A 24,697-nucleotide genomic window follows, 5' to 3' on the forward strand; every position below is an offset into this window, starting at 1 on the left:
AATAATATAATTGTGTTCTCTGTTCTTGTGAGGTTAGTTCTAGGAATGAGTGGTTATTCATTACATACATAGTAATGGTTTGATATGTACCGTAACCTAAAAGCACTGACCTAAACTAAAAATATTATTGATCAATGTCTTCGGTAGCTATTATCATAGGTTAAATATTCCATATAATTTGACTTATGGTCTATAATGTATCCTAAGCTATTACCTTGAACCAAATCTTTAAACATGGCGTAACTTTAGGAATGATATTGCGCTTTGGAAGGAGTAAACCTATTACTACTCAAACTTATGCCCATAAACAAACTCTCAAAGAGGTGTTGACCAACATTCTTCTTCTTCTTCTTAATTGGCGTAGACACCGCTTACGCGATTATAGCCGAGTTAACAACAGCGCGCCAGTCGTTTCTTCTTTTCGCTACGTGGCGCCAATTGGATATTCCAAGCGAAGCCAGGTCCTTCTCCACTTGGTCCTTCCAACGGAGTGGAGGTCTTCTTCTTCCTCTGCTTCCCCCGGCGTGTACTGCGTCGAATACTTTCAGAGCTGGAGTGTTTTCGTCCATCCGGACAACATGACCTAGCCAGCGTAGCCGCTGTCTTTTAATTCGCTGAACTATGTCAATGTCGTTGTTTATCTCGTACAGCTCATTGTTCCATCGAATGCGATATTCGCCGCCAATGCCATAAATCTTTCGGAAGAAAACTCGTAACGTCGACTCATCGGTTGTTGTCATCGCCCAAGCCTCTGCATACAGCTCGACTATAGAGTTTAGCTTTTGTTCGTCGAGAGAGTTTTGCCTACTCAGTCCGAAGCACCTGTTGGCAAGAGCAATCCTGGTTGATTTCCAACATTGTTGGTGGTGTTTACGGTTATAGACGCTTATCTAAGACTTCAAAGTTATGACTGTCAACAGTGACGTGAGTGCCAAGTCGCGAGTGCGCCGACTGTTTGTTTGATGACAGGAGATATTTCGTCTTGCCCTCTTTCACTGCCAGACCCATTTTCTGTGCTTCCTTGAAAGTTGTAACTAACGGCGCGAAGGCCGATGATATCAACGTCGATGAAGATGGTCCTCTCTTTATAAAATATGTTTATAAAGCAGGTTGAAGAATATATATTTTGTATCGAACTTATATCTTGGTGTTACTCAACGTCAGTTTACACAGCCGTATTAGTTTTGCGGGGATACCAAATTCAGATTCAGGGTTCGCCTTTTCCTGGCGTTGTGCACTCACTGTCATTCAGCAGGCTGGAGAAGTGTATTGTGTTATGGCTAGACTAGATAACCTTTGGGGGTTCTACTACTACTCAAACTTATGTAAGCCGCCGCATTTTTTCGTAGAATTTTCGAGCATTACCCCTGTCGCAAATGCGTCTCGCTTCCCTTTTCCAACATTACAAGGTTGAAAACACAGGATCGGATATAGAGCTAGGTTTCTTAGTACGGATTTCTATATCTTGAACAGGATATATAAAAGTTTTCCACAAAGTTTGTAACACCCAGAAGATAACGTCGAAGATCCTAAAAATATGTACACGATCTGAAATTTTTTGTCGGAACCGGCGATATCGCTTCACTATAGCATATACATAAGTGTCATACAAACTGAACAATCAGAATCATGTTTATATGGAAAATTTTTGTAATTTAACGAGGTATCTTCAATGATTAAAATTTCGAGGTATCTTCTCCGATCAAATTTACGTAAGTATTTGTGAAGGGGATTATAGCTTTAGTACAATCGAAGTTAACGCTTTATCTCTGTCGTTTTTTTTCTTTTTTGCAACGGATAAGAACTGGATCGGAAAAGCATTGGATTCATTGTCAGTTTTTAGAAGTTCAGCTATCAAAAGTATGTATGTAATATTTACCATGTAGGTTTTGAGAGGTCTTAGATCTTTTCACTTTTTTTGAGCAGAGTTCACTAGGGATTAAATTATTTGCCACATATTGAGTTGGGAGGAAAAACATTTGCTATGTCACCTTAGTTTGGTTTGAACAAGGTCCCATCTGTGTATGATTACTTTGTGGGGTTATTCACACACGATCACTTTAGAGGCCACCCAATGAGTCAGATATCAAGATTGATTCGAGCCAAAGGATCCAACAACGAATTTTTGCTGAAGCTCACCCATAGTGAATCACTGTGCGTTGTTTCTTAGCTTCAGTTCGTTCTGGACACAAAAAATATACAGACTTTTATTTACAGCTATTTCAAAGTACCCGCTAGTTGAGTTGTGCAGCCCGTTCGCACCGCCTAACGGGAAGGAATTTTTGTTAAACAAACATTGTTGTTACTGTTTTCTGTATACCCCTTGCTTCTATGTAGTTTATTGTTTTTGTTCTTTTAGTTTGACGGCTCATCGTTGGCTTTTTTATTGCTTTTGGCGGTTTCTTGTTTTCCTTGTGTAGTTTACAGTTATGACAGGATGTAGTAGCACACGCTATGGAAATTGTTGTGTCTGGGTTAAGTTTTTATGCGCATACATACACATAAGTCTTGTACTTGATTACTTTTAAAGTACATATTGAAAATTAGTTTTATTCTTTTTTTATTGACCGAACACTTGTTGAGCGATTAGTTACGTTTAAGGGCTTTAAATTGGTTGCATAAAGTAGTTTAACGGCTTTTGCCAGTAGCTAAAGGGTTGGTCTAAGTTGCTATTTTCAATGGCGATATTGAAATTTTTGTTGCCAAAAATGGAAGAACTTTGGTTGACATGTGGTTTCATATTATCTACATGCCACACAGCTCGCGATTCTATGGCCATTTTGAGGGAAAACAGAAACTATGGACCCGTACCAAGATCATGCGATTTAACGCCTTTAGACTATTTTTTGTTACGTCAAGTCTTCTGAAGCCAGCAACTATTCCATAAGACAACATTTCAAGAATTTTCAAATGCTCGAAAAAGTTGCCCAAAATTGGACTTTCCGAATGGACCACCTAAGACGCAGCCGCGGTCAACATTTAAATAAAATTATCTTCAAAAAGTAAATGTCATGAACCAATCTAACGTTTCAAATAAAGAACAATGAGATTTTGCAAATTTTATGCGTTTTTTTTTAAAAAAAAAGTTATCAAAAAAAAATTACATATTGAAAATTAGTTTTATTCTTTTTTTATTGACCGAACACTTGTTGAGCGATTAGTTACGTTTAAGGGCTTTAAATTGGTTGCATAAAGTAGTTTAACGGCTTTTGCCAGTAGCTAAAGGGTTGGTCTAAGTTGCTATTTTCAAGTATTGAAATTTCAGGCTTACGGTTATATTATCTTAATATCTTCAAAACTATTATGAAAGTTCAGTAGTTAGTTTGAAGAAATATGTCTTCAAAATTTTCAAAAAAAATTTCTTCAAAGCGCAGTTGAAAGCATTTAAATGCAAGTCTTCATGCAAAATTAGTACTCTAACTATCAAAAGTATTTTGAACTTTATCCTAACCAGTTGTGCCTTGAAAAAAATTACAGAAACTGGTGACGATCGTATAGGATTCTTTTGCAAAAGCATGGAAGAAATCCAATACGTCTGGAACCAAGGCTCACTTTTACTTTAACAAAGTTATTTAAAGTATTGTATAACCTCATGATAGATGCTCTTGTAGAACCCCTAGAGGTGATCTCGCGACTGATGCGCAGAATATACTGAAACTAGCGAGGGAACACATATCAGCCTGCTAAATGGCAGCGAAAGCATATCACCAGGATATGGTGAACCCGATTCCCCAATCGATAACGAGACGTTCTATTGTGCGAACAAGAAGAAGTTCGAATAGCAATTACCCGTCTGAAGAGCAACAAAGCGGCGGGGGCCAATGGATTGTCGGCCGAGTTAATCAAACACGATTCTTTGAAGAATATGGTTGGACGAAATCATACCCGACAATTGGAATTTAAGTGTGCTCTGCCCAATTCTCAAAAAGGGAGGCCCCACAATCAGCGCCAACTACCGTGGAATAAGCCTTCTCAACATCGCCTATAAGGTTTTATCGAGCGTATTCTGTGAAGGATTCAAGCCAACCGTCAACAAACTGATTGAACCTTAGTTATTAGTGTGGTTTCAGGCCAGGAAAATCAACAACACACAAATCTTGGAAAATACCCGTGAAAAGAGAATCAACACGCGCCACCTCTCCATCGATTTCAACGAACGAAAAGAAGCTGCCCTTATGACGCGGTGTCTGTATTAGGTATACTCTCAAAATTAATGTTATGTAAGCTGACATTGAGCAATACCAAAAGCTCCGTCAGGATAAGGAAGAACCTCTACCAGCCGGTTTCAGACAAGGCGACACCCCACCCAATCTACTGCTGAAGTAAATAATTCGAGCTACAGAATTGAATAGAGAATAGATAGTAGTAGTAGTAGAGAAGAGATAGTACAATCTTCTACTAGAATGTACAACAGCAGGCGTTCGCGGATGACATCGATATCATATATATATATAACAATCGCGCTGTTAGTTCTGCTTTCTTCAGGTTTGTTAAGAAAGTGAAGCAAAAGGGTCTGGTGGTGAACGAGGGCAGGACGAAATATCACCTGTCATCAAACAAACAGTCGTCGCACTGGCGACTTGGCTTCCACGTCACTGTTGACAGTCATAACATCGAGGTCGTAGATAATTTGTTATTACTCTTTCTTGGAACCAGTATTAACACCAAAAAAAAACGTTCGTCTCGAAATGTAACGCAGAATAACTCTTGCTAGCAGGTGCTACTTTGGACTAAGTAGGCAATTGAGAATTAAAGTCCACTCTCGACGAACAGAAACCAAACTCTACAAGTCCCTCATCATTTCCGTCCTGCTTTATGCTGCGGAGGATCAGACAATAACATCTGATGAGTCGTCGCTACGAGTTTTCGAGAGAAAGGTTCTGGGGAAGATTTATGGTCCTCACCTTGGCAACGGCGAATACCGCAGTCGACGGAACGATGAGCTGTACGAGATAAACTGTGACATTGACTACACTTGAAATCTTCAATTTGATCCAAACAGCGAAAAAGAAGTACGACCGGTGCGCTGTTGTAAACGCATAAAACCATATGACGCAAACTGAAGCTCATGTTGGAACTCCAGAAGTTATAATATTTCCCAAAATAAATAATCTGTGGGGATAAGACTAAAACATTAAGAATAGAGGTATAGCGTGGTAATTATTTAACCAAGCAGTTTTGTCAAAATTTACAGCAAAATAATTACTGTGCCGCCCACATAGCATTTTATATCGTTTTCCCATAAAGTTCCTTTGGCCCACACATGTTGCCAGCTACTCATTTACTATCCCGTAAATCTGAGCGAATCCCTTAGCAATTCTTACCCGCAATAAAATTTACCTTGGCTGGTGTGGTATGGCATGTCGAAAGTTTCAAACTGCGAAGAAGTTGCTGCCATGAATTCCAAAATAGCTTTGCTAGCTGTGACTGCACGTGTGCTGAAGTAGGCACAACCGTTGTAATGGAACGAATGTATGTCAATGAGTGGCAGCGGCTGTATGTCAAGTTCATGCTTTCATTTCGTTGTTTTGTTTTTGTTTTTGCTTTATTATTTTTTTCTTTTATTTCTTCGTTTTGCTTTTGCTTTTGCTTTTACTTTTCTGTTTGTTTTAATTTTTGTATTTGGTGTTGGTTTGCTTTTCATTTTCGCTTCTCGCTGTTGTGTATTGTTTTGTAGTGTTGCATGCAACCTGTCGGCTAAATTGAAAAGCTCTGTTCAAAGCTGTTAAAATTGCTGTGTAACATGCATAAGCGGCAAATCCAATATATACGAATATACTTAAATAACTGTAATTGAGTGTATTTGTATGTCCGTGAGTGGGTAGCAAGCCGCGAAATCAGACAGTTCTGCGCGTGCTAACGGCAGTCAGCAGTACGAATTAGTTTGCAAAGGGTGGCGAATGCCCGCTTAATTGAAATTTAGATTTAATTATGATAACACTATTTGTTCTGTGCAAGTAACACTAACAATTAGAGACCTTCATTGTATTTGACGTTTGCATGATAGCGTTTAAATTATTTATATCGTTAAAAACGATTTTTGTGTACAAAACTAAAAATTCGAAAAATAGAAAAAAAATTAAAATTTTGTATATCTGCTTGTAGTATATAATAATAATCAGTAAATCCGGTCACATGTTACTGTGGCTATGGTAAATGTTAATTATTTTATGGTTATCTACGAACAAAGACAAAAACGTTATTGCCGGTGTAAGATTTTAGGAAATTGTACTTGAAGTTTAAGTTCGAAAATTTTTGATACAAATAATTGTCAAGGGAAAAAATATTGGATTTTCAGAATCTAAACTGAAAATTGATATTTTTGACTTTGAGACTTTTTCTTAAATTCGGCTAAAGTTATGCCATTGATGCCCTGTTGAAGGGGGTCTGCTGATCAATAGAACTATTTGTTCTCTATACTTCATAGTTAAAATGGGTAATTCGAGAATATCTGCGGTGATATTTTGCCGATTAAAACATTTTTACACCAGCACACTCTGAAAATTTCATCGTTAGAGTTTAAATCCTGTATTGTTTTGTACAATGCTTTCAGCAATTTTTGAGTTTCGATATTTTCCTTGGCATTTGCAATTTTACGGAAAATTACAATCTTCCTTTTTTTGAATTTTTAATACATTTTGTTTTTCAAAAATTATTTTTTTTTATACCAATTTTTTTCTTTTAACATAATTGAGATATAAACTATCTTCTCTTTTAAGTTGGATGGAACACAGTGTGCTGAAGTGTACTAAAATTGGATTAGTAGCTTAGGAGCTTACCCCGGACAAATATATATGTACATGTAGATATAATTTATGCTCCCATTAGTTCATTAAAATTTTGTAACATCGTAAAGATTCGGCAGTTGCATCGGTTTTCATCTTTTGAAATTAGGAGCCTCTCTATTTGGTAAAATTCCTCTCTATTTGGTAAAAATCGTAAGATTGCCGCAACTAGTGCACAGCATAAATAATTAGAAATCTCCGAATTGGAATGAAGCTGTTATCATTGTGTTTGTCCTTTCGGTATAATCTTCATGCCATTCTTGCATAACTCGGGATATTTGTGCAAGTTTATTTAGATCAATTTTATTTTATTTACTATTTGCTGTGAGTAAATTCGGTTTGTGTGGAAAGGGGACTTTCTGTTTGGATAGTATTCTTTACATCACAAGTCTGATACTTTTAGTGGCATATAGAAAGTAACTTAAAATTGTAAGTGATCAAGACCAAGCTTTGACCATTATGAAAAGGATCCAATGCTGTCAATACCGTTCTTCATTTAAATAAAGTAGAAAATCTTAAATAATAAAATTTCTCACCACCATAACTCAAAGCGGGAGAAATAGGTCATCCTTTCTTCATATACCCTTTTTCTAAGGATTTAACTATTAACTATGGCTATCCTAAAGGAGTACAGGGGCATTGTGTAGAATTAATTTCCTTTTTCAGAGCGTTATACAATCGCTTCCTCTTTCTAAAAACATGGTATTATATTCATTCGGCGGAACGACTACTGGCTGCAGGAGAATTTACATATAGAACCTTGGCGCATTGCGCGGTGGGTAATGACGGTTGGGCCAACCCCGACTATATGATCCCACTTTTCAACTGGGAAAGAATGTTCAAAGTAGTCATAGAAAAAAATGACTGTGCGGAAATACACTGTCCACAGTTAGGCATAAGGCAACCTTTTAAGTTGACGGACCACTGCAGTATATTTCAACCTAAGGTCTTTGCTATTATGAAAGCCGTGTTGCTGGCCTCTGGCCTAATCTATTCCAGTGCCAGTAGTGTCTTGCGCAGCAGGACAGCAGGAAAAAGTGTTGCCAGAAGAAAGCAAACTTTACTTGCCACCAAAGCATCGAAGGCAATGATATAGTGGACGAGATTGCCAAGAATGGCTAATATACTCTCGACAGAAGCATGGTAAAGAAAATCAAAATCTGATGGAACCACCTACCTGGGTGCAAAAATGCAACAGTCACGTGCAAAAGTACACAAAATTCCTATTGGCGCTCGATAGAAGAGACTGTAGGAACTTGATCGCTAACTGGTCACTGTCTCGTCGTAGCACACGCTTGCAGAATGGGGCTGACAGATCGAAAAGACTGCAGGAAATGCTTAGAGCAGAACACCAGTGAAACAATGGAGCATCTCTTGTGCACTTGTCCCGCATTGGCAAGACTACGCTGTAAGCATCTGGGGTCCTCACGGTATGATACACTGGAAGAGGTATCGATAGTGAGGCCGCAGAGTCTGATAAAATTCATGTCAAGCGCAGGCACCCTATAGGATGACTACTTCTCTTGGATCTAGGAACTGAACCCCATATGGTGTTGCAAAGGACCAAAACTAGTCTATGCGTGGCTTATTATCCGAACTTAACTTTACGTATATTTTTAATCTAACCTTACGTATATTTTCAATAAACGAAGAAACATAACAAATTGATAGTTCTCGACCGCATAAAACTTTGAGTTCATTCCGATTTTATACGTAAAAGGGACCCAGAGGACTGCGGTTTACATTGGTTAGCGGCCGCCCTATTAGTTATATTCAGCTTTGGTTTCGCTGACATAAAAATAATTTATCTATTCTGCAATCACTGTCGATTCGTTTCGGAAAATTTTATAGTGGTTCAGATTTTTAAACAGGGGTTGGTCCGAGAGAAGTACTTATAATGGGAAAACAAAATGAATGTGCCAACAGACCAAACAATGTTCGCAAATCCTATGTATATATAGAGTTAAATTTGGAGGGCCATATTTAAAGACAATCGTCTGAGTCGGCGAACTTAATTTAATGTCAGAAACTTAACTTTTATGGTGGTCCTTTGTTGAGCAGAAATATATTACACATTCAATGCTCTTTATAATTCTGATTAAATAACTGGTAGAGTACTATATTTTCGACGCCTTTATACTGCTACAAAAATACGATTAGTAAAAAAATGGTCTCAACTTTTATTTAATTGAATTTCTTGTTTATTTTTCCTCTTAATGCCAATTTGAAAGCCTTATCGTGTTACATTTCCCAATTGAGGCCTACAATTGCTCGGATTAATTTCACACAATGTATTTTAGCGCTTCACTTTCTACCGCCTGCGATAGCAAAGTGCTTTCGAAATTAACCGCAGTTTACGAGACTGCATCAATGCCAAAGCTTTATTGTGGCTTCCATTTTTTCGACGACTCAGGTGTCATTTATGGCAGTGAGTGGCTGCGTAAACGCTAGAGCTGCCTGCGAGTCAGTTGCGTTGTTCAAGTTGCGTGCAATTTAAGCGAAAACTGGAAAAAAGCGAATCAGGGCTACTTCCACCTGCAAAAACACTTGCATCAGCCGGGTTTCCGAACGTGCATGCTCTCTAATCCTATTTACGCAATTGTAAGTGATACTTTAAGCGTGACGTTGCAGTGTGAATGCGAAAGCGTTGATACAGAGCACTATTTGAATTTTGCTTTTTCTTTTTTGATTTTTGTGCGTTTTCTTTTATGCTCATTCGTTGGCGTCAAAACTACGGTACTACAATGATTTTTCGATTTTTTTGTTTTTATTGTTTATTTTTGTACATTAACCGTAAAATTTCAAATTTTTGCGAATTTTATCATTTCTTCTGCTACTGCACAACCCTAACTGTCAAGCTTACGACCCGCATATCTTTGCAACTGACAGAAGTGACAGCAAATAAATGATAGCAACACTGTCGTTGCGAGCTGCGCAGAAAATTGGTTATGAGTTTTTGACAGCCGATGAATAAAATTAGGAGTTTTTGACAGTGCGGTTAAATGTAAAATTTGGGAATGATTAAGTTCGTGGCATATATTTATACTCTCGCAACAAAGTTGCTAAGGAGAGTATTATAGTTTTGTTCATATAACGGTTGTTTGTAAGTCCTAAAACTAAAAGAGTCAGATATAGTGTTATATATACCAAAGTGATCAGGGTGACGAGTAGAGTTGAAATCCGGATGTCTGTCCGTCCGTCCGTCCGTCTGTCCGTCCGTCTATCCCTCCGTCCGTGCAAGCTGTAACTTGAGTAAAAATTGAGATATCGTGATGAAACTTGGTACACGTATTTCTTGGCTCCATAAGAAGGTTAAGTTCGAAGATGGGTAAAATCGGCCCACTGCCACGCCCACAAAATGGCGTAAACCGAAAACCTATAAAGTGTCATAACTAAGCCATAAATAAAGATATTAAAGTGAAATTTGGCACAAAGGATCGCATTAGAGAGGGGCATATTCGGACGCATTTTTTTTGGAAAAGTGGGCGTGGCCCCGCCCCCTACTAAGTTTTTTGTACATATCTCGGAAACTACTATAGCTATGTCAACCAAACTCAATAGAGTCGTTTCCTTCAGGCATTTCCATATATAGTTCAAAAATGGAATAAATCGGATAATAACCACGCCCACCTCCCATACAAAGGTTATGTTGAAAATCACTAAAAGTGCGTTAACCGACTAACAAAAAACGTCAGAAACACTAAATTTTACGGAAAAAATGGCAGAAAGAAGCTGCTGAAAAGCCCCGGCTTTTTTAAAAATTGAAAATGGGCGTGGCGTCGCCCACTTATGGACCAAAAACCATATCTCAGGAACTGCTAACCGATTTCAATGAAATTCGGTATATAATATTTTCTTAACACCCTGACATGTACGAAATATAGGTGAAATCGGTTCACAACCACGCCTTCTTCCAATATAACGCTATTTTGAATTCCATCTGATGCCTTCTCTGTATAATACGAGTATATACATTAGGAACCAATGATGATAGCGGAATAAAACTTTACACAAATACGGTATTTGAAAAGTATGTAAATGACGGATAATGAAATCTCGATTATCCCTTTATCATGCGAGACTATAAAATGTTCGGTGACACCCGAACTTAGCCCTCCTTACTTGTTTTCCATAAATTTTTGACACATTGAAGTTCCTTTAAACAAATTAAACCTTTAACACATATTATATATACGAATCTTCTCTATAATTACAGCTCTTTATTTTTAGCCAAGCTCAGCCAAAAATCGTTACACACGCTGTGTAACCCGCGTCATAAGGGAAGAAGTAGTTATTTTTAAAACAGTAGCCAGCTAATTACACATATTCTAAGTTATGGAGTCACCCAGTGCAGCTACCGCTTCAGCCGCTGCCGCCGCAGCTGCTGCAAAACGCGTACAAATCGAGAAGGCCCATAATTTCATGCGTCAATACCGTGATCCGGAATCGCGCGAATTGAAGAAATTGTCAGCTAATCAATTTATGGATGTGTGGGCACATTACGACAAAGATGGTGAGTACCTGGTGACAATAATGAAAAAGTTGGCAATTAAGCGGTGCGACTAAATTGTAATGAATGACTGTAAAATTATTTTAAATATTGAATATGAAAAATATTTTAAAATTCTGTAACTTCTACACATACTGTATTATTTCATATCAAATTCTGTATTTGTACATTCTTACAGGTAACGGTTACATTGAAGGCACAGAATTGGATGGCTTCCTGCGCGAATTCGTCTCGAGTGCAAATGCCACCGATATCAGTCCAGAAGTAAGTTCTTTCATAAATCAACTGTAAATTTATTAACAATTTTTGACAATTGCATTTTATTTATTTTTTTTTAGAAGCATTATAATCAAAACTTTATTTGTATATTTTTAGTTATTTTTAATTTTTAGGCACTAGAAATGAAAGCTCCTGATTCTTTCTCCATTTTAAAATAAGGCAATAACTACACTTAACGCAAGCATTAGAATTGCATATACATACTTTAACTGCAAAAATATATTTATTTAGTAGGCTACGCGAAAACTACAGGGTTTTCCAATAATATTTATACAATTATGTTCTGAAAATACATCCGTGAAATGGTCTCCACGACTTCTTTTGCAGGAACGAATTCAATGAATCCAATTTTCGTGTACTGTTTACACTAACTCAAGCCGAATGTCATGAATAGCACGTTCAATATGGACTTCTAAAGTTTGAAGGGAATCTTGTTTCTTGCTAAAGACTAATATCTTCAAATAACCCTACAAGAAGCAGTCTACTGGTGTTACGTCACAACTTTTGTAGGCCTTTCAATATCACAATTTCTTGAAGCAATCACATCTCCAAACTTTTCTCGCAACTGTTCAGTTGTTAACGTGCTTTGTGGCACGTAGCCTCGTCTTGTTGAACCAGATGTTGGCAGGATTAACTTCTTGCAATTACGTCCTGGACGTTGTTCGCCATCAACGAGTTCTTGATCGTCTTTGAATAATTTGTACCAATCAAAAACAATTGCTCTCGAAAAACTATTTTCCAACTTTCTGAACGTTTCGGCACTAGAAATTTGATTCTATACACAAAATTTGTTGGATAATTTCTTCTTCTTCTTAATTGGCGTAGACACCGCTTACGCGATTATAGCCGAGTTAACAACAGCGCGCCAGTCGTTTCTTTTTTTCGCTACGTGGCGCTAATTGGATATTCCAAGCGAAGCCAGGTCCTTCTCCACTTGATCCTTCCAACGGAGTGGAGGTCTTCCTCTTCCTCTGCTTCCCCCGGCGGGTATTGCGTCGAATACTTTCAGAGCTGGAGTGTTTTCATCCATCCGGACAACATGACCTAGCCAGCGTAGCCGCTGTCTTCTAATTCGCTGAACTATGTCAATGTCGTCATGTGTCTCATACAGCTCATCGTTCCATCGAATGCGATATTCGCCGTGGCCAATGCGCAAAGTTCCATAGAAGATGGTACCTTCCCTATTTAGTTCTGCAGCTCGAACTATTTTCTCCAGAAGCAGGTTGAAGAAGTCGCACGATAGGGAGTCGCCTTGTCTGAAACCTCGTTTGGTATCGAACGGCTCGGAGAGGTCCTTCCGATCCTGACGGAGCTTTTGGTGTTACTCAACGTCAGTTTACACAACCGTATTAGTTTTGCGGGGATACCAAATTCAGACATCGCGGCATGAAGGCAGCTCCTTTTCGTGCTGTCGATTCTTCTTTCACGGGTCTTTTCCAAGATTTGGCGCATGGTGAATATCTGGTCGGTTGTTGATTTTCCAGGTCTGAAGCCACACTGATAAGGTCCAATCAGTTTGTTGACGGTGGGCTTTAATCTTTCACACAATACGCTCGATAGAACCTTATATGCGATGTTGAGGAGGCTAATCCCACGGTAGTTGGCGCAGATTGTGGGGTCTCCTTTTTTAAATTCCAATCGTTGGGCATGCTTTCGTCCGACCATATTTTACAAAGAAGCTGACGCATGCTCCTTATCAGTTCTCGCCGCCGTGTTTGAATAGCTCGGCCGGCAATCCGTCGGACCTGCCGCTTTGTTGTTCTTCTGGCGGGCAATTGCTAGTCGAACTTCTTCATGGTCGGGCAATGACGTCTGCTTCGTTTGATCGATTGGGGAGTCGGGTTTTTTGGCGTTGTGCGTTCCTGCCATTCAGCAGGCTGGAGAAGTGTTGCCTTTATAATTTAAGTATGCTCGGGCATCGGTCACTAGATCACCTTGGGGGGTTCTACAAGAGTATGCTCCGGTCTTTAAACCTTGTGTAAGCCGCCGCATTTTTTCGTAAAATTTTCGAGCATTACCCCTGTCGGCCAGCTTATCAAGCTCTTCGTACTCACGCATTTCGGTCTCTGTCTTCTTCTGTCTACAAATGCGTCTCGTTTCCCTCTCTTCAACTCTCGGTGTGAAGTTTGGCACAGATTTCACTGATAGTCAACTTAGAAAATAAAAAAATTTCGACGTAGGAGTTTCTGCGCGAAATTTAAATTAAAAAATCACACTGTTGTTTGCTTAGAATGATTAATGATCAGCATGACGAGCAGAGTCGATTTAGCCAGGTCCGACTATCTGTATATACGCGAACTGAGGGGTTAGGCTTTTCAGATATCGACTTGAAATTTTGCACACCTCTCCAAGAATATTTTCTTTTGTCGTTCTCGCCGATATCGGAAAACTATTGCATTTAGCTGCCATACAAACAAACCGATCCAACTTAACTAACTTTTTAATTAGACAAGATATCTTTGCCGAATTTGACATGGATGACAAAGCTACAATCTGCGAAGAAATTGTTCAGATCGGGGCACTATAACATATAGTTGCAATACAAATTGACCGATCAAAGTCAAGTTCTCGTAGGGAATATTTTGTATGTGTGAAGAGTATTATAGCTTCTGAGTAACCGAAAGTAACGCTTCCGCTAATAAACAAATTTAAACATTTGAATTTAAGACTGGCAGATTAGTGAAAGTAGCGTACAATGAAATCTGCTTAAAAAATAAATTTGCTATGCACCTACGAAATTCATAATAATATTGTATTAAGAAAAGGATTATCTCAAAATTTAGCGTACTCTGCGTAAAAAAATATTGTTTCTACAAAGAAAAGCTGTTATTACTCCATACCAATTCGCTTTAGAATAAATTTCGCATAATTTAAAATGGTAATGCAGGCTTTTTTACTATGACTATACATATTTAAACATTTTTGCGCATACAAATCTCATTTTTGGCATAGAAATCTCGCTTATTTCCATAAATACAGCTTAAACTTAGAAATTCAGATAAAAAATTACAAACGCAGAGGAAGAAAAAAGCGAAACTCTACCAAACGCTCAAGCACTCAGCATTTTTTGCCACTCAAGCCTGTTGGCGGCGGAGAAGCCGGCGCTTTCACTGAGTTGCTTAACAGCATTGCCACTTTATCATACTTTAAGCCCGCATTGATTTCTATGCCCTACGCTGCGTCACACATTTTCAAGTATCCTTTCACAATACATACATACTTCTGGCTTTGTTATAACGATTGGTGTATTTGTGTGCACTTTCTCAACTTCTTTCCTTACGCTTTATTTTTTCCATTTTTAGGCTGTCACCGACACAATGCTTGAGGAGCTGAAATCGTGTTTCATGGAGGCTTACGATGATAATCAGGATGGCAAAATCGACATTAGAGAGGTAAGTGAAGTGAAGAAGTGAAGAAAATATAAAGATTTGAAGTGAGTAAGCGTGGAATGAAGGTCTTTGAGGCAGATAGCAAGTAAAAAGGTTATGCGGAAAGAAATTTACAAAGGCTGGCAAAAAGTTAAAGAGAAAGAATTTGTGCGTAATGAAGGTTGAAATGCGGGAACGAAAGGTGCGCTGCAACTTGTAAACATATTTGTCTTCCTTATGCGGCTGAAAAAGGAGCTACCTTCTTTCCTATTTATTTCGCAGATTAATCAAAGCGGTTTTTTATTGTTTCTGAAAGCAATTTTTTGTTTTGTTTAGCGCAATCACTTTGATGTCGCATGCAAATTGATTGTCGCATGAAAGTGTTTTTTTAGGACTTTGTCCGTTTTTTGCTTAAGAAGTTGCCGCAATGAATTGAAATAATTTAAGTGTTCACGTGTGTACACATTCGAACCATTTTCTCTGCATAATCGACGCAAACGCCCAGCGGCCAAAACACACGTATGCGTTGCTGACTGCTCGAAAATGTAGCACGAAGAAGGTATTGAAAGGCACACTGAAAATGTGTAACTGTTATAGTCCACTTGTTAACTGATCAAAAGTGTACAATGCACACAGTAGTATCCTATAGGTAAAACGTAAGCATGAACATGGCGCTGGTACATTTGCAAGCAAAACAAGTAGAAGTTACTCATACGCCTAGCAGTGCTTTGCCTTTCTTAAGAATTAATGGATTAAGTGAAGTGCGTACAAAGCAAATCATAGACAGCTGTATTTTTCTACGGTCTATGTATATACTATTACTTATTTGCTTAAATATCTGTCTGTGTTTATTTATCAGCTTACTGTGAAAAGCTTTAGCAGCATTAGAGTTGACATGTCAAAAAACAAAATGCAAATCGTATGCATTTTTTTTATTGAAGAAATTAAAATAATTAAAGAAATATTATTTTATTATTATTTAATAATATTCAGGAGAATATTTATCCTTTAAATAAATAATTTTTTGTTCAAATTATCTTTTATTTAAATACTTGCTGACCCCGCAGCCGTTGTCCTGCGTGAAATTATGTGTTTTGAAATGAAAAGACAAAAATTTATACTGTGTTGATAGTCATTTATTTGCGATTTTTCTAAATTTTTTTTCAAAGTAACGCAGCTTGATAAACAACATTTTTTGGTTTCTGTTCCGGTGCGCAAATGTACAGGGAAGATGGTTTTCCAACTCGTGAGCACGCCACGTACATATCTGGCCGTGTGAAAAATATAGCATTTGAATCTTCCAGTTCAAGTCAACAACATAGGTATTTTTGGCAGCTAAAATTACGCGTGCACTCAAGGAATCGAACTTATGATAATTTGGCCAATGTTGGGATAAACATTCGTGATGAGTTCATCTTTCGTGAATTGATAAACGGCAGCTGGAATTGATATCAAACCACCGGAAGTATCAACCGGAATTGAGCCATTTCCAATTATTAGCGAATACGATGTAAAATGTCTTCGGCAATGCCATTTTTGTTCGTATCCCATAATTGACGCGGATTTGAAGGCTGATATGTCGAAATGATCAACGCGAAAAGTGTGCGAACTTCACTTGCATTCTAAGTGGCTATCGCATCGTCCATCGTTTGATTCCAGTGATTATCATTTTCCAGCAATAGTAATTGCTGGCTTGCTTCTCCAAAACTTGCACACACCGTACCATTCACAGTACGCAATGACTCAAATGAAGTTGAACCGCGTACATTAATGAAAAGCAACCGAAGGTAGAAACAATCGTCGTTTTTCGTGTGGATTGTGTAAATTCGTCCTAATGCATTAGTTGAGAACACACCTGGATGTCCATCTACTGGTTGGCCTTGCTTTCTGCGTAACTATTTCTTCTATTTTTTCGACAATGTATTCCATGTATAATATCAAGGCATTTCCGAAGAGAGCAATGTTCTCGCCAACGGATCACTGACGAAAGTTGAGAAAATACTCATCAATGTTAATTTTGTTCCTGCCGGTGTTTCCACTGGCTGTGCTGTATTCTCAGGGTTGAAATACACTCTTTGGCCATTCTCCAAATTAACTGCGAGACGCACAACAGTCGGAAAACGTTCATGAATTGCAAAAGTAAATATCATACAAAGCGCCAATAGACCAATAACCGCCATGTTGCTTTCTTTGGTGACGTACTTACAAACGTATTTTATCGATTTCACCAAACTGCAATACTCAACATTGATATGAGTTTTGAATGTGAATTAGACAATAGTGGTGAATATTCGCTCTTCTAAATTGAATGCTGAATGTTCTGCCAATGTTGTCTGGTGAGCGACGCCGACAGAGTGGAAATCCATCATTTCCAGTTTGCGTTTCCGAAAGAAAAGCACCTGGATAGTGTTTCGTGTATTTATTGTCAGACATACAAACCGAAGTGGGATTATAGTGTCCGCAAAGTCCATGAACCATACTGGTTTTCACCTGGATCACTGGATCTTTCTCTGAATCAGGAATTTTCGCAGAAATGATTGCATCAATTTGATATGGTGTAAACACCATCCACCAGCCAAAGTAGAAGAAGCGGCTAACCTTTTTATTGTCCCTCAACAGAAAACATCCAGCATCTAACAGCACATTCGTTCAAGATAAAGTCCATCAAACATCGTAACTGTTGGTGTTGCTGTGACATCGTGACGATCACTTGCTGATTGACCGCGATCCATAATTCCGAACATATGGCATCGCATCCTGGGAGTACTCGGTCATGTGCCTTGGGCTGCTAATGTATGTTGATGCCAAAAAGAACGCCGACCGATATTAGCGCGACCTCTTCGTGGCTTCGTAATAATTTTCAATCTTTAATTGATCACTTTGTGTGAAATATTTTTTCTTTTGAATAGCCGGAATAAAGAAAGCAAACGACAAATTTGAACGATTCAAATAATTGGAAAACAAAACAAAAAAAATTTAAAAAGAAAAACATTTTGTAAGAAAAAACTTTTTGGAATGCCTAATTTTGCGACTTTTCCTCACGAAGAGCATACATTTTTTTATATTTCTAAACCTTCCCGATCCACAGCGAACAACCTCTGAAAATTTCATTAAGATTGGTTCAGACATTCATTCATTTATATGGGAACTTAATAAAATAAATACATTATTGGAATTTTCAGCAGCAAACTTTTTTGAAAGGAATGACAAAAACAAGTTCACCGTACATCAAAATGCATATCTCTGTCGAACACTTAACTGCGTTTGTTTTTTAAAGCATGATCCATTTCGAGGTTTCCTGTATTTGTAAAGAAAAAATACAGAAAATTCAAATTCAATGAGGAATGTTTCTTTTATCATTCGAAAGAACATTCTTTGGCATTTATTTTTTGAAAATTATCGCTTTCAAATGTTGGTTGCGGCTACGTCTCGATTTGGATTACATTTTTCGATGGCTCGTACGAGCATTTCGACTAGTAACTCGCGAATGACATGCGTGATGTTCTGTTCCAAGCCTCAATCAGAGCGGGATTGTCCGCATATACTTTAGACTTTACATATCCCCACATGAAAAAGTCTAACGGTGTGATATCACACGATCTTGGTGGCCAATCGATCGGCCCAAAACGTGAAATTACCTGCTCACCGAAGTGTTCTCTCAATAAATCCATTGATTGATGCGATGTGGGATGGGAAGTGCCACCGCCTTTTTGAAACTAAATGTCGCCGAGATCACGAGCTTCAATTTTAGGCATCAAATAGTCGGTTATTACGGCGCAATAACCGTCGCCATTGACGGTTACGTTCTCACCGGCATCAGTTTTGAAGAAATATGGACCCGGACGCCGGACACCGGTACCATAGGGCGAAGCGATGTCGCTTGGGAAGGTCGAGCGGCTTTAGTTCTTGCACTAGTTGTATTTTGTTTGCTTTCAATTTAAATTTCGACGTAAAATGCGCTAAGTTGTTTTATGCGTCAATCGGAGTTGCTGCGAACAGTGCTGAATCGACTCTTCACGCCCTTCGTGTACACTCTCAGGTACGGCTGCTATATTTTCTTCACTGCGTGGTAGGCGTGGTCTATTCAGACGAATATTATCCAATAATAAAGGCTGGGTTTCAAGATGGGCGATGGTGTTGGGAATACTTTGCTCAGTAGGCCGATTATGTTGACCATAAGTTGAACGAAGCGCACGAAACACATTCTTTACAGAACGTGAATTTTCATAATAAAGTTGAACGATTTGTAAACGTTGTTCAGGCATAAGTCTTTCCATGATGAAATGCCAAACAATACTGAACAAAAATAACATGAGAACTTAATACATCTCATGCGTGATCTGTCGAAAAAAGGATATTGAAAATAGTATCTTTATTTCACCCAATCATTCGTTATTTATTTTTAATAAGCACATTAAAAAATATACAATTCAGAAAAAAGTAGACAACTTGTGGTTAAAGTAGGCGATTTATTATCTGATGAAAAACAAGGGCTGGTGTACCACAGGGCAATGCTTTAGGCCCAACTCTGCACATCACATATACAGCAGACCTTCCAACAGCTAATAATTGAATTGACTTAAAATTTTGCAGATGACACAACTTTAGTGAGCCGTAACTAATGCCACATTATAGTACCAAGATTTTAAACGGGGCACATAAGCTCTGTCGAAGAATAGCTACCCAACTGGCGTATAAATGTGAATGAAAATAAAGCCGATTTGGATGTATGGCATTCAACTGTGGGGTAACCCACTGGCTAATGCTTCAGTACGTCTAATCAGAAAAATATTATTTTGAAAATTGCATTTTTTGAAAATTTTTAAATCATGTTTGATAATTTAATTCGATCACACCGTTGTTTAACATATCAATACGCCGATACATATCCATTGTAACTTGCAAAAGTCTGTCGTCACACTAGCAATCAAATACCATTCAACAAATGTGACAACTTTGCCCTTTAATATTCTTACATTTACATTTACTTAAACACAATTTTTTGCTGTTAAAGTAAATAATTGTATTTAGTTTTTTCAAACCTTTTTCCGCCCACTTCAGCACACTCAACCAATAATAACCCATTTGCATTGCGTGAATAAATCCGCAATCAATCAAACAGAAGCGTCCTCTAACATTCTTTTATTGTTGTATTGACTAAAAGAAAGGCGTTGAAATTATTTATTTATTTCATTTTCAATGGTGACCTTTTTTGTGTACGTGATGACTCTGTTTGCGAGTGAGTTGTGGACAATATGTGATGGAGGATAATATGTGGGTTAAGTGCACACGACATACATAAAAATAATTTCTTATCCAAATATGGGTGTGACAAAGGACATAGTACAAAGGAAGCGGCTTCCAAAAGAAAATAGTTTTTTCTTAGTTTGTTACACTGGGTATAGCACTTTTCCCGGTATATTTTCACATTCTGGTTGTGAACGAGGACAATATGAAATATCTCCTGTCCTGTCCTCAAACTAATAGTTATCGCATTCGCGACTTGGCTCGCACGTCACTGTTGACAGTCATAACTTTGCAGACGTAGATGTTTTCGTCTATCTTAGAACCAGCATCGATACTGACAACAACATCAGCCTTGATATCCAACGTAGAATCACTCTCGCCAACAGGTGCTGCTTTCGACTGAGAAGGCAATTGAAAACAACGATCAAACTCTATAAGCCCCTCATCTTTCCCGTCCTGCTATATGGTGCGGAGGCATGGACGATGACAACATCTGATGAGTTGGCCTTAGGAGTGTTCGAGAGAAAAGTTTGGCGGAAGATTTATGATCTTTAACGCATTGGCAATGGCGAATACCTCAGTCGATGAACGATGAGCTGTACGAAATATACGACGACATTGTCATGTTGTTCGGATGGAAGAGCACTGCAGCTTCAATGGTTTTCGATTCAATACCCACTGGTGGAAGCAGAGAAAGGCCTCCACTTCATTGGAGAGATCAGGTGGAGAATGATCTGGCTGCATTCGGTATCTGGAATTAGCGCTAAATAGCAAAAAAAAAAAACAATGACTGGAGCGTATATGCCAGTAAAGAAGAAGAAGAATTTCTCAGTGTATAGAGAATTCTTGATAATTGTGACTCGTGGAATCCTACAATCAAGTGCTACTCAAAGCTCAAAATAATTTTCTCTTTGTCTTTCTAATGAAAAGAGTCTGAGAGGTGATTTGTCAAAAGCGGATTGTTTTACTCTCTGTTCAAAGCTCTTCCTCTGATTTTAAGATTGATATTCATTCGGTATTGATTCTTTTGTCAAGGCATGTAAACACTATGTTATGCATGACTAAGCCTTTTAGGTCTAGGCTACCAAGCATTCAACTGTTGTAGCTCTTTCACTTAATTCTCCTATTTGTCCAAATATTATGTAGATTAAAGAACAAAGATAGGACCAAAATGAAATCGTTTTTAGCCTTAAACATATTTTTTTCAAATATTTTTCCTGTTGACATCACAAGTACTAAACTTTATTTCATTCGTATACTATCTCTAAAATCATCTAAATATAATTTTAATTTTAAAATCTGTAATATAGTGAATATTTGGTCAGAACCAACTTTGTATCTCCAGTGATAAAGTCAATAAGTTTGTTGATATAGGTGATATAAAAAAGCTGAGATAATTACGTTTATACTTCATTTAGAAAGCTTAGTCGTCAGACTATAGGAGTCCACGTTGTTCTCGTTCCTTTCTCGTGGTACTTTTGCTACTAGGGCTTTTTGGTAGCTAGGTAAGGAATTTACCTAATTCTATTAATTAGAGAAATGTTGGCAATGAAACTCATAAATGTTATGAATGTAAATATCCTGGTCTCTTTTGTGTTCTTGTCATTTTTAATAGCATAATCGTGCTTTTGAAACTTTCTGTAAGTCACGGCATATTTCTCTAGAATTTTTTGACACTGTTTCAGACGTCTAACATATCAACCTCTACGTAGCCATTCACCTGAAAGAGTACAAATATTTAGTTTAAATATCGAAAAAAATGTAATCCGTTATTAACTAAACGGGGAGTACTATATACAAAATGATAAATAATAGTAATAGTAATAGAAAATAGTAACGCATTTAAATTATACCCATTTGTAACAAGTAGATTCCAATCCACTCAAAAATAAATTTCATAACTTAAAAGTTCGCTTTTGAATTTTGTGAACATGAGCCAAATATCAAAATATATTCGACCAAATTAATTTAGGGCCAAGGCATCAGAGCAGCAGACCATGTTAACACAACCACAATGCACTAAATCAAAAAAGTTACAAGAAAAACCAACAAAACAAGTAACACAGCAGAAATCTTTGCGCGCACAGTGTGCCAAGAAAGTGTATGACAAACAAGATGTCAAAGTGACAGCTGCATACAAAATGCATTGTGTTGACTGTCAGACTGACGGGCGAACAAAGAAATAAATCGCGCGGCTGCCAACGAAAAAACAACGCGGATGAGAGGGAAAATGAAACCGATGTGGAAAGCAAGAAAATGGCTTAGGAGCAATAAAAAGCGTGTTGGTTGCAAACTCTGTTGCTTTATTTGTAATTCGGTGGCAGCAACAAGTCTGCTGGCAAAATTTTGGCTATAATATACATATATACAATGTATTATGGTGAGATTAGGGTAGGCTATCAAGTACATAGTAAATTCACATGTTTGGTATTTGGTTCGTAAAGTTGAAAAGCATGACTTATATACTATCGCAACATATTGCAACAACGCATAATAGTTTTGTTCGCTTAACGGTTGTTTGTATTATCGGAAATGTGTTATCGTAAACTAATGGAGGTAGTTATAGTTTTATATATGTACGTATAAATGATCAGGATGCATCTTGTCATCAATAAGAACTCCGAGTAAATTTCTTTCCATCGGTCCATCTGCCTGTTCATCAGCCCGTGTAAGCGATGACTTAAATAAAAATTCATAAAAATCGGTGTAAAAATGGACAATGGAAGTAGGACGCCCACCTTTAGAGGAAATACTACATTTCAGGAACTACTTGATCAATTAATGTGTACCATTATAGTGACGTACTTACGTTACATTTTGATAGTGGAGCATAAAATGTTTGATTACAACCAAAATTAGCTTTTCCTTACTTCTCCGTTTACCTTAGTCGCTTACATGGTAACCCAGCTGAGAAAGAAATCATATCTAAATTTTAATTGAAACAAGTAAGGAAGGGCTAAGTTCGGGTGTCACCGAACATTTTATACTCTCGCATGATAAAGTGATAATCGAGATTTCATTATACGTCATTTACATATTTTGCAAATACCGTATTTTTGTAAAGTTTTATTCCGCTATCATCATTGGTTCCACATGTATATATACTAGTATTATACAGAAAAGGCATCAGATGGAATTCAAAATAGCGTTATATTCGAAGAGGGCGTGGTTGTTAACCGATTTCACCCATATTTCGTACATGTCATCAGGGTGTTAAGAAAATATTATATACCGAATTTCATTGAAATCGGTCTAGCAGTTCCTGAGATATGGTTTTTGGTCCATAAGTGGGCGAGGCCACGCCCATTTTCAATTTTTAAGAAAAGCCTGGGTGCAGCTTCCTTCTGCAATTTCTTCCGTAAAATTTAGTGTTTCTTACGTTTTTTGTTAGTCGGTTAACGCACTTTAGTGATTTTCAACATAACCTTTGTATTGGAGGTGGGCGTGGTTATTATCCGATTTTTTCCATTTTTGAACTGTATATGGAAATGCCTGAAGAAAACGACTCTGTAGAGTTTTGGTGACATAGCTATAGTAGTTGCCGAGATATGTACAAAAAACTTAGTAGGGGGCGGGGCCACGCCCACTTTTCCAAAAAAATTGCGTCCAAATATGCCCCTCCCTAATGCGATCCTTTGTGCCAAATTTCACTTTAATATCTTTATTTATGGCTTAGTTATGACACTTTATAGGTTTTGGGTGTTCGCCATTTTGTGGGCGTGGCAGTGGGCCGATTTTGCCCATCTTCGAACTTAACCTTCTTATGGAGCCAAGGGATACGTGTACCAAGTTTCATCATGATATCTCAATTTTTACTCAAGTTACAGCTTGCACGGACGGACGGACAGACGGACGGACAGACGGACGGACAGACGGACGGACGGACAGACAGACATCCGGATTTCGACTCTACTCGTCACCCTGATCACTTTGGTATATATAACCCTATATCTGACTCTTTTAGTTTTAGGACTTACAAACAACCGTTATGTGAACAAAACTATAATACTCTCCTTAGCAACATTGTTGCGAGAGTATAAAAAGGAAGAAGCTTAAGGCAAGTGGAAAGTTTTCGAAATCGACAACTTAAGCACCATCCTAATGTATTTTAAAATTTATTTCAACTACAATTGTAGTTGTGTGCGTGCATCTTTGCGTGAGCACATGCAATTGTTCGCACGCTCTGCACTTGCTTTTTGACTTTTCTGCGCCACTCATTACTCAACAGTTTGCAGTTGTGTCTGTTATGCTTTCCCTTCGCCCAACTTTATACGGTTTTTCTCTTTCGGCTGCGCCCAGCTGCACGCACACACTTGTGGTTGTGGCTGCGGCTTTGCTTGTGGTTCTTGTGCCACAGTTGCCACATGTGTCTTTGACGCATTACACGTGTCACTTTTAATTAGTGCGCCCTCGAGCACGAGCATGTGTATGTGTGTGTGATGCAGACGGTGATGAACAGTAATGAGGTGAATATGATTTTATTTATTGCATTGAAGTGATTTGATGCG

At 38.0% G+C, this 24,697-nt stretch overlaps 1 protein-coding gene across 1 annotated transcript in view; it reads left to right on the top strand.

The window, feature by feature from the left end:
* The window catches only part of LOC126757040 (calbindin-32), a 242,897-nt gene that overhangs the window by 33,279 nt on the left and 184,921 nt on the right, over nt 1-24,697 (top strand). The window contains exons 2-4 of the mRNA XM_050470627.1: nt 11,002-11,298; nt 11,474-11,559; nt 14,877-14,966. Of these exons, the coding sequence (XP_050326584.1) occupies nt 11,121-11,298; nt 11,474-11,559; nt 14,877-14,966 (354 nt within the window). The 5' untranslated portion in view covers nt 11,002-11,120. The remainder of the gene's footprint in view (nt 1-11,001; nt 11,299-11,473; nt 11,560-14,876; nt 14,967-24,697) is intronic.

Source organism: Bactrocera neohumeralis, chromosome 4 (genome assembly GCF_024586455.1).
Source record: "Bactrocera neohumeralis isolate Rockhampton chromosome 4, APGP_CSIRO_Bneo_wtdbg2-racon-allhic-juicebox.fasta_v2, whole genome shotgun sequence".
Classification (NCBI taxonomy): Eukaryota; Metazoa; Arthropoda; class Insecta; order Diptera; family Tephritidae; genus Bactrocera; species Bactrocera neohumeralis.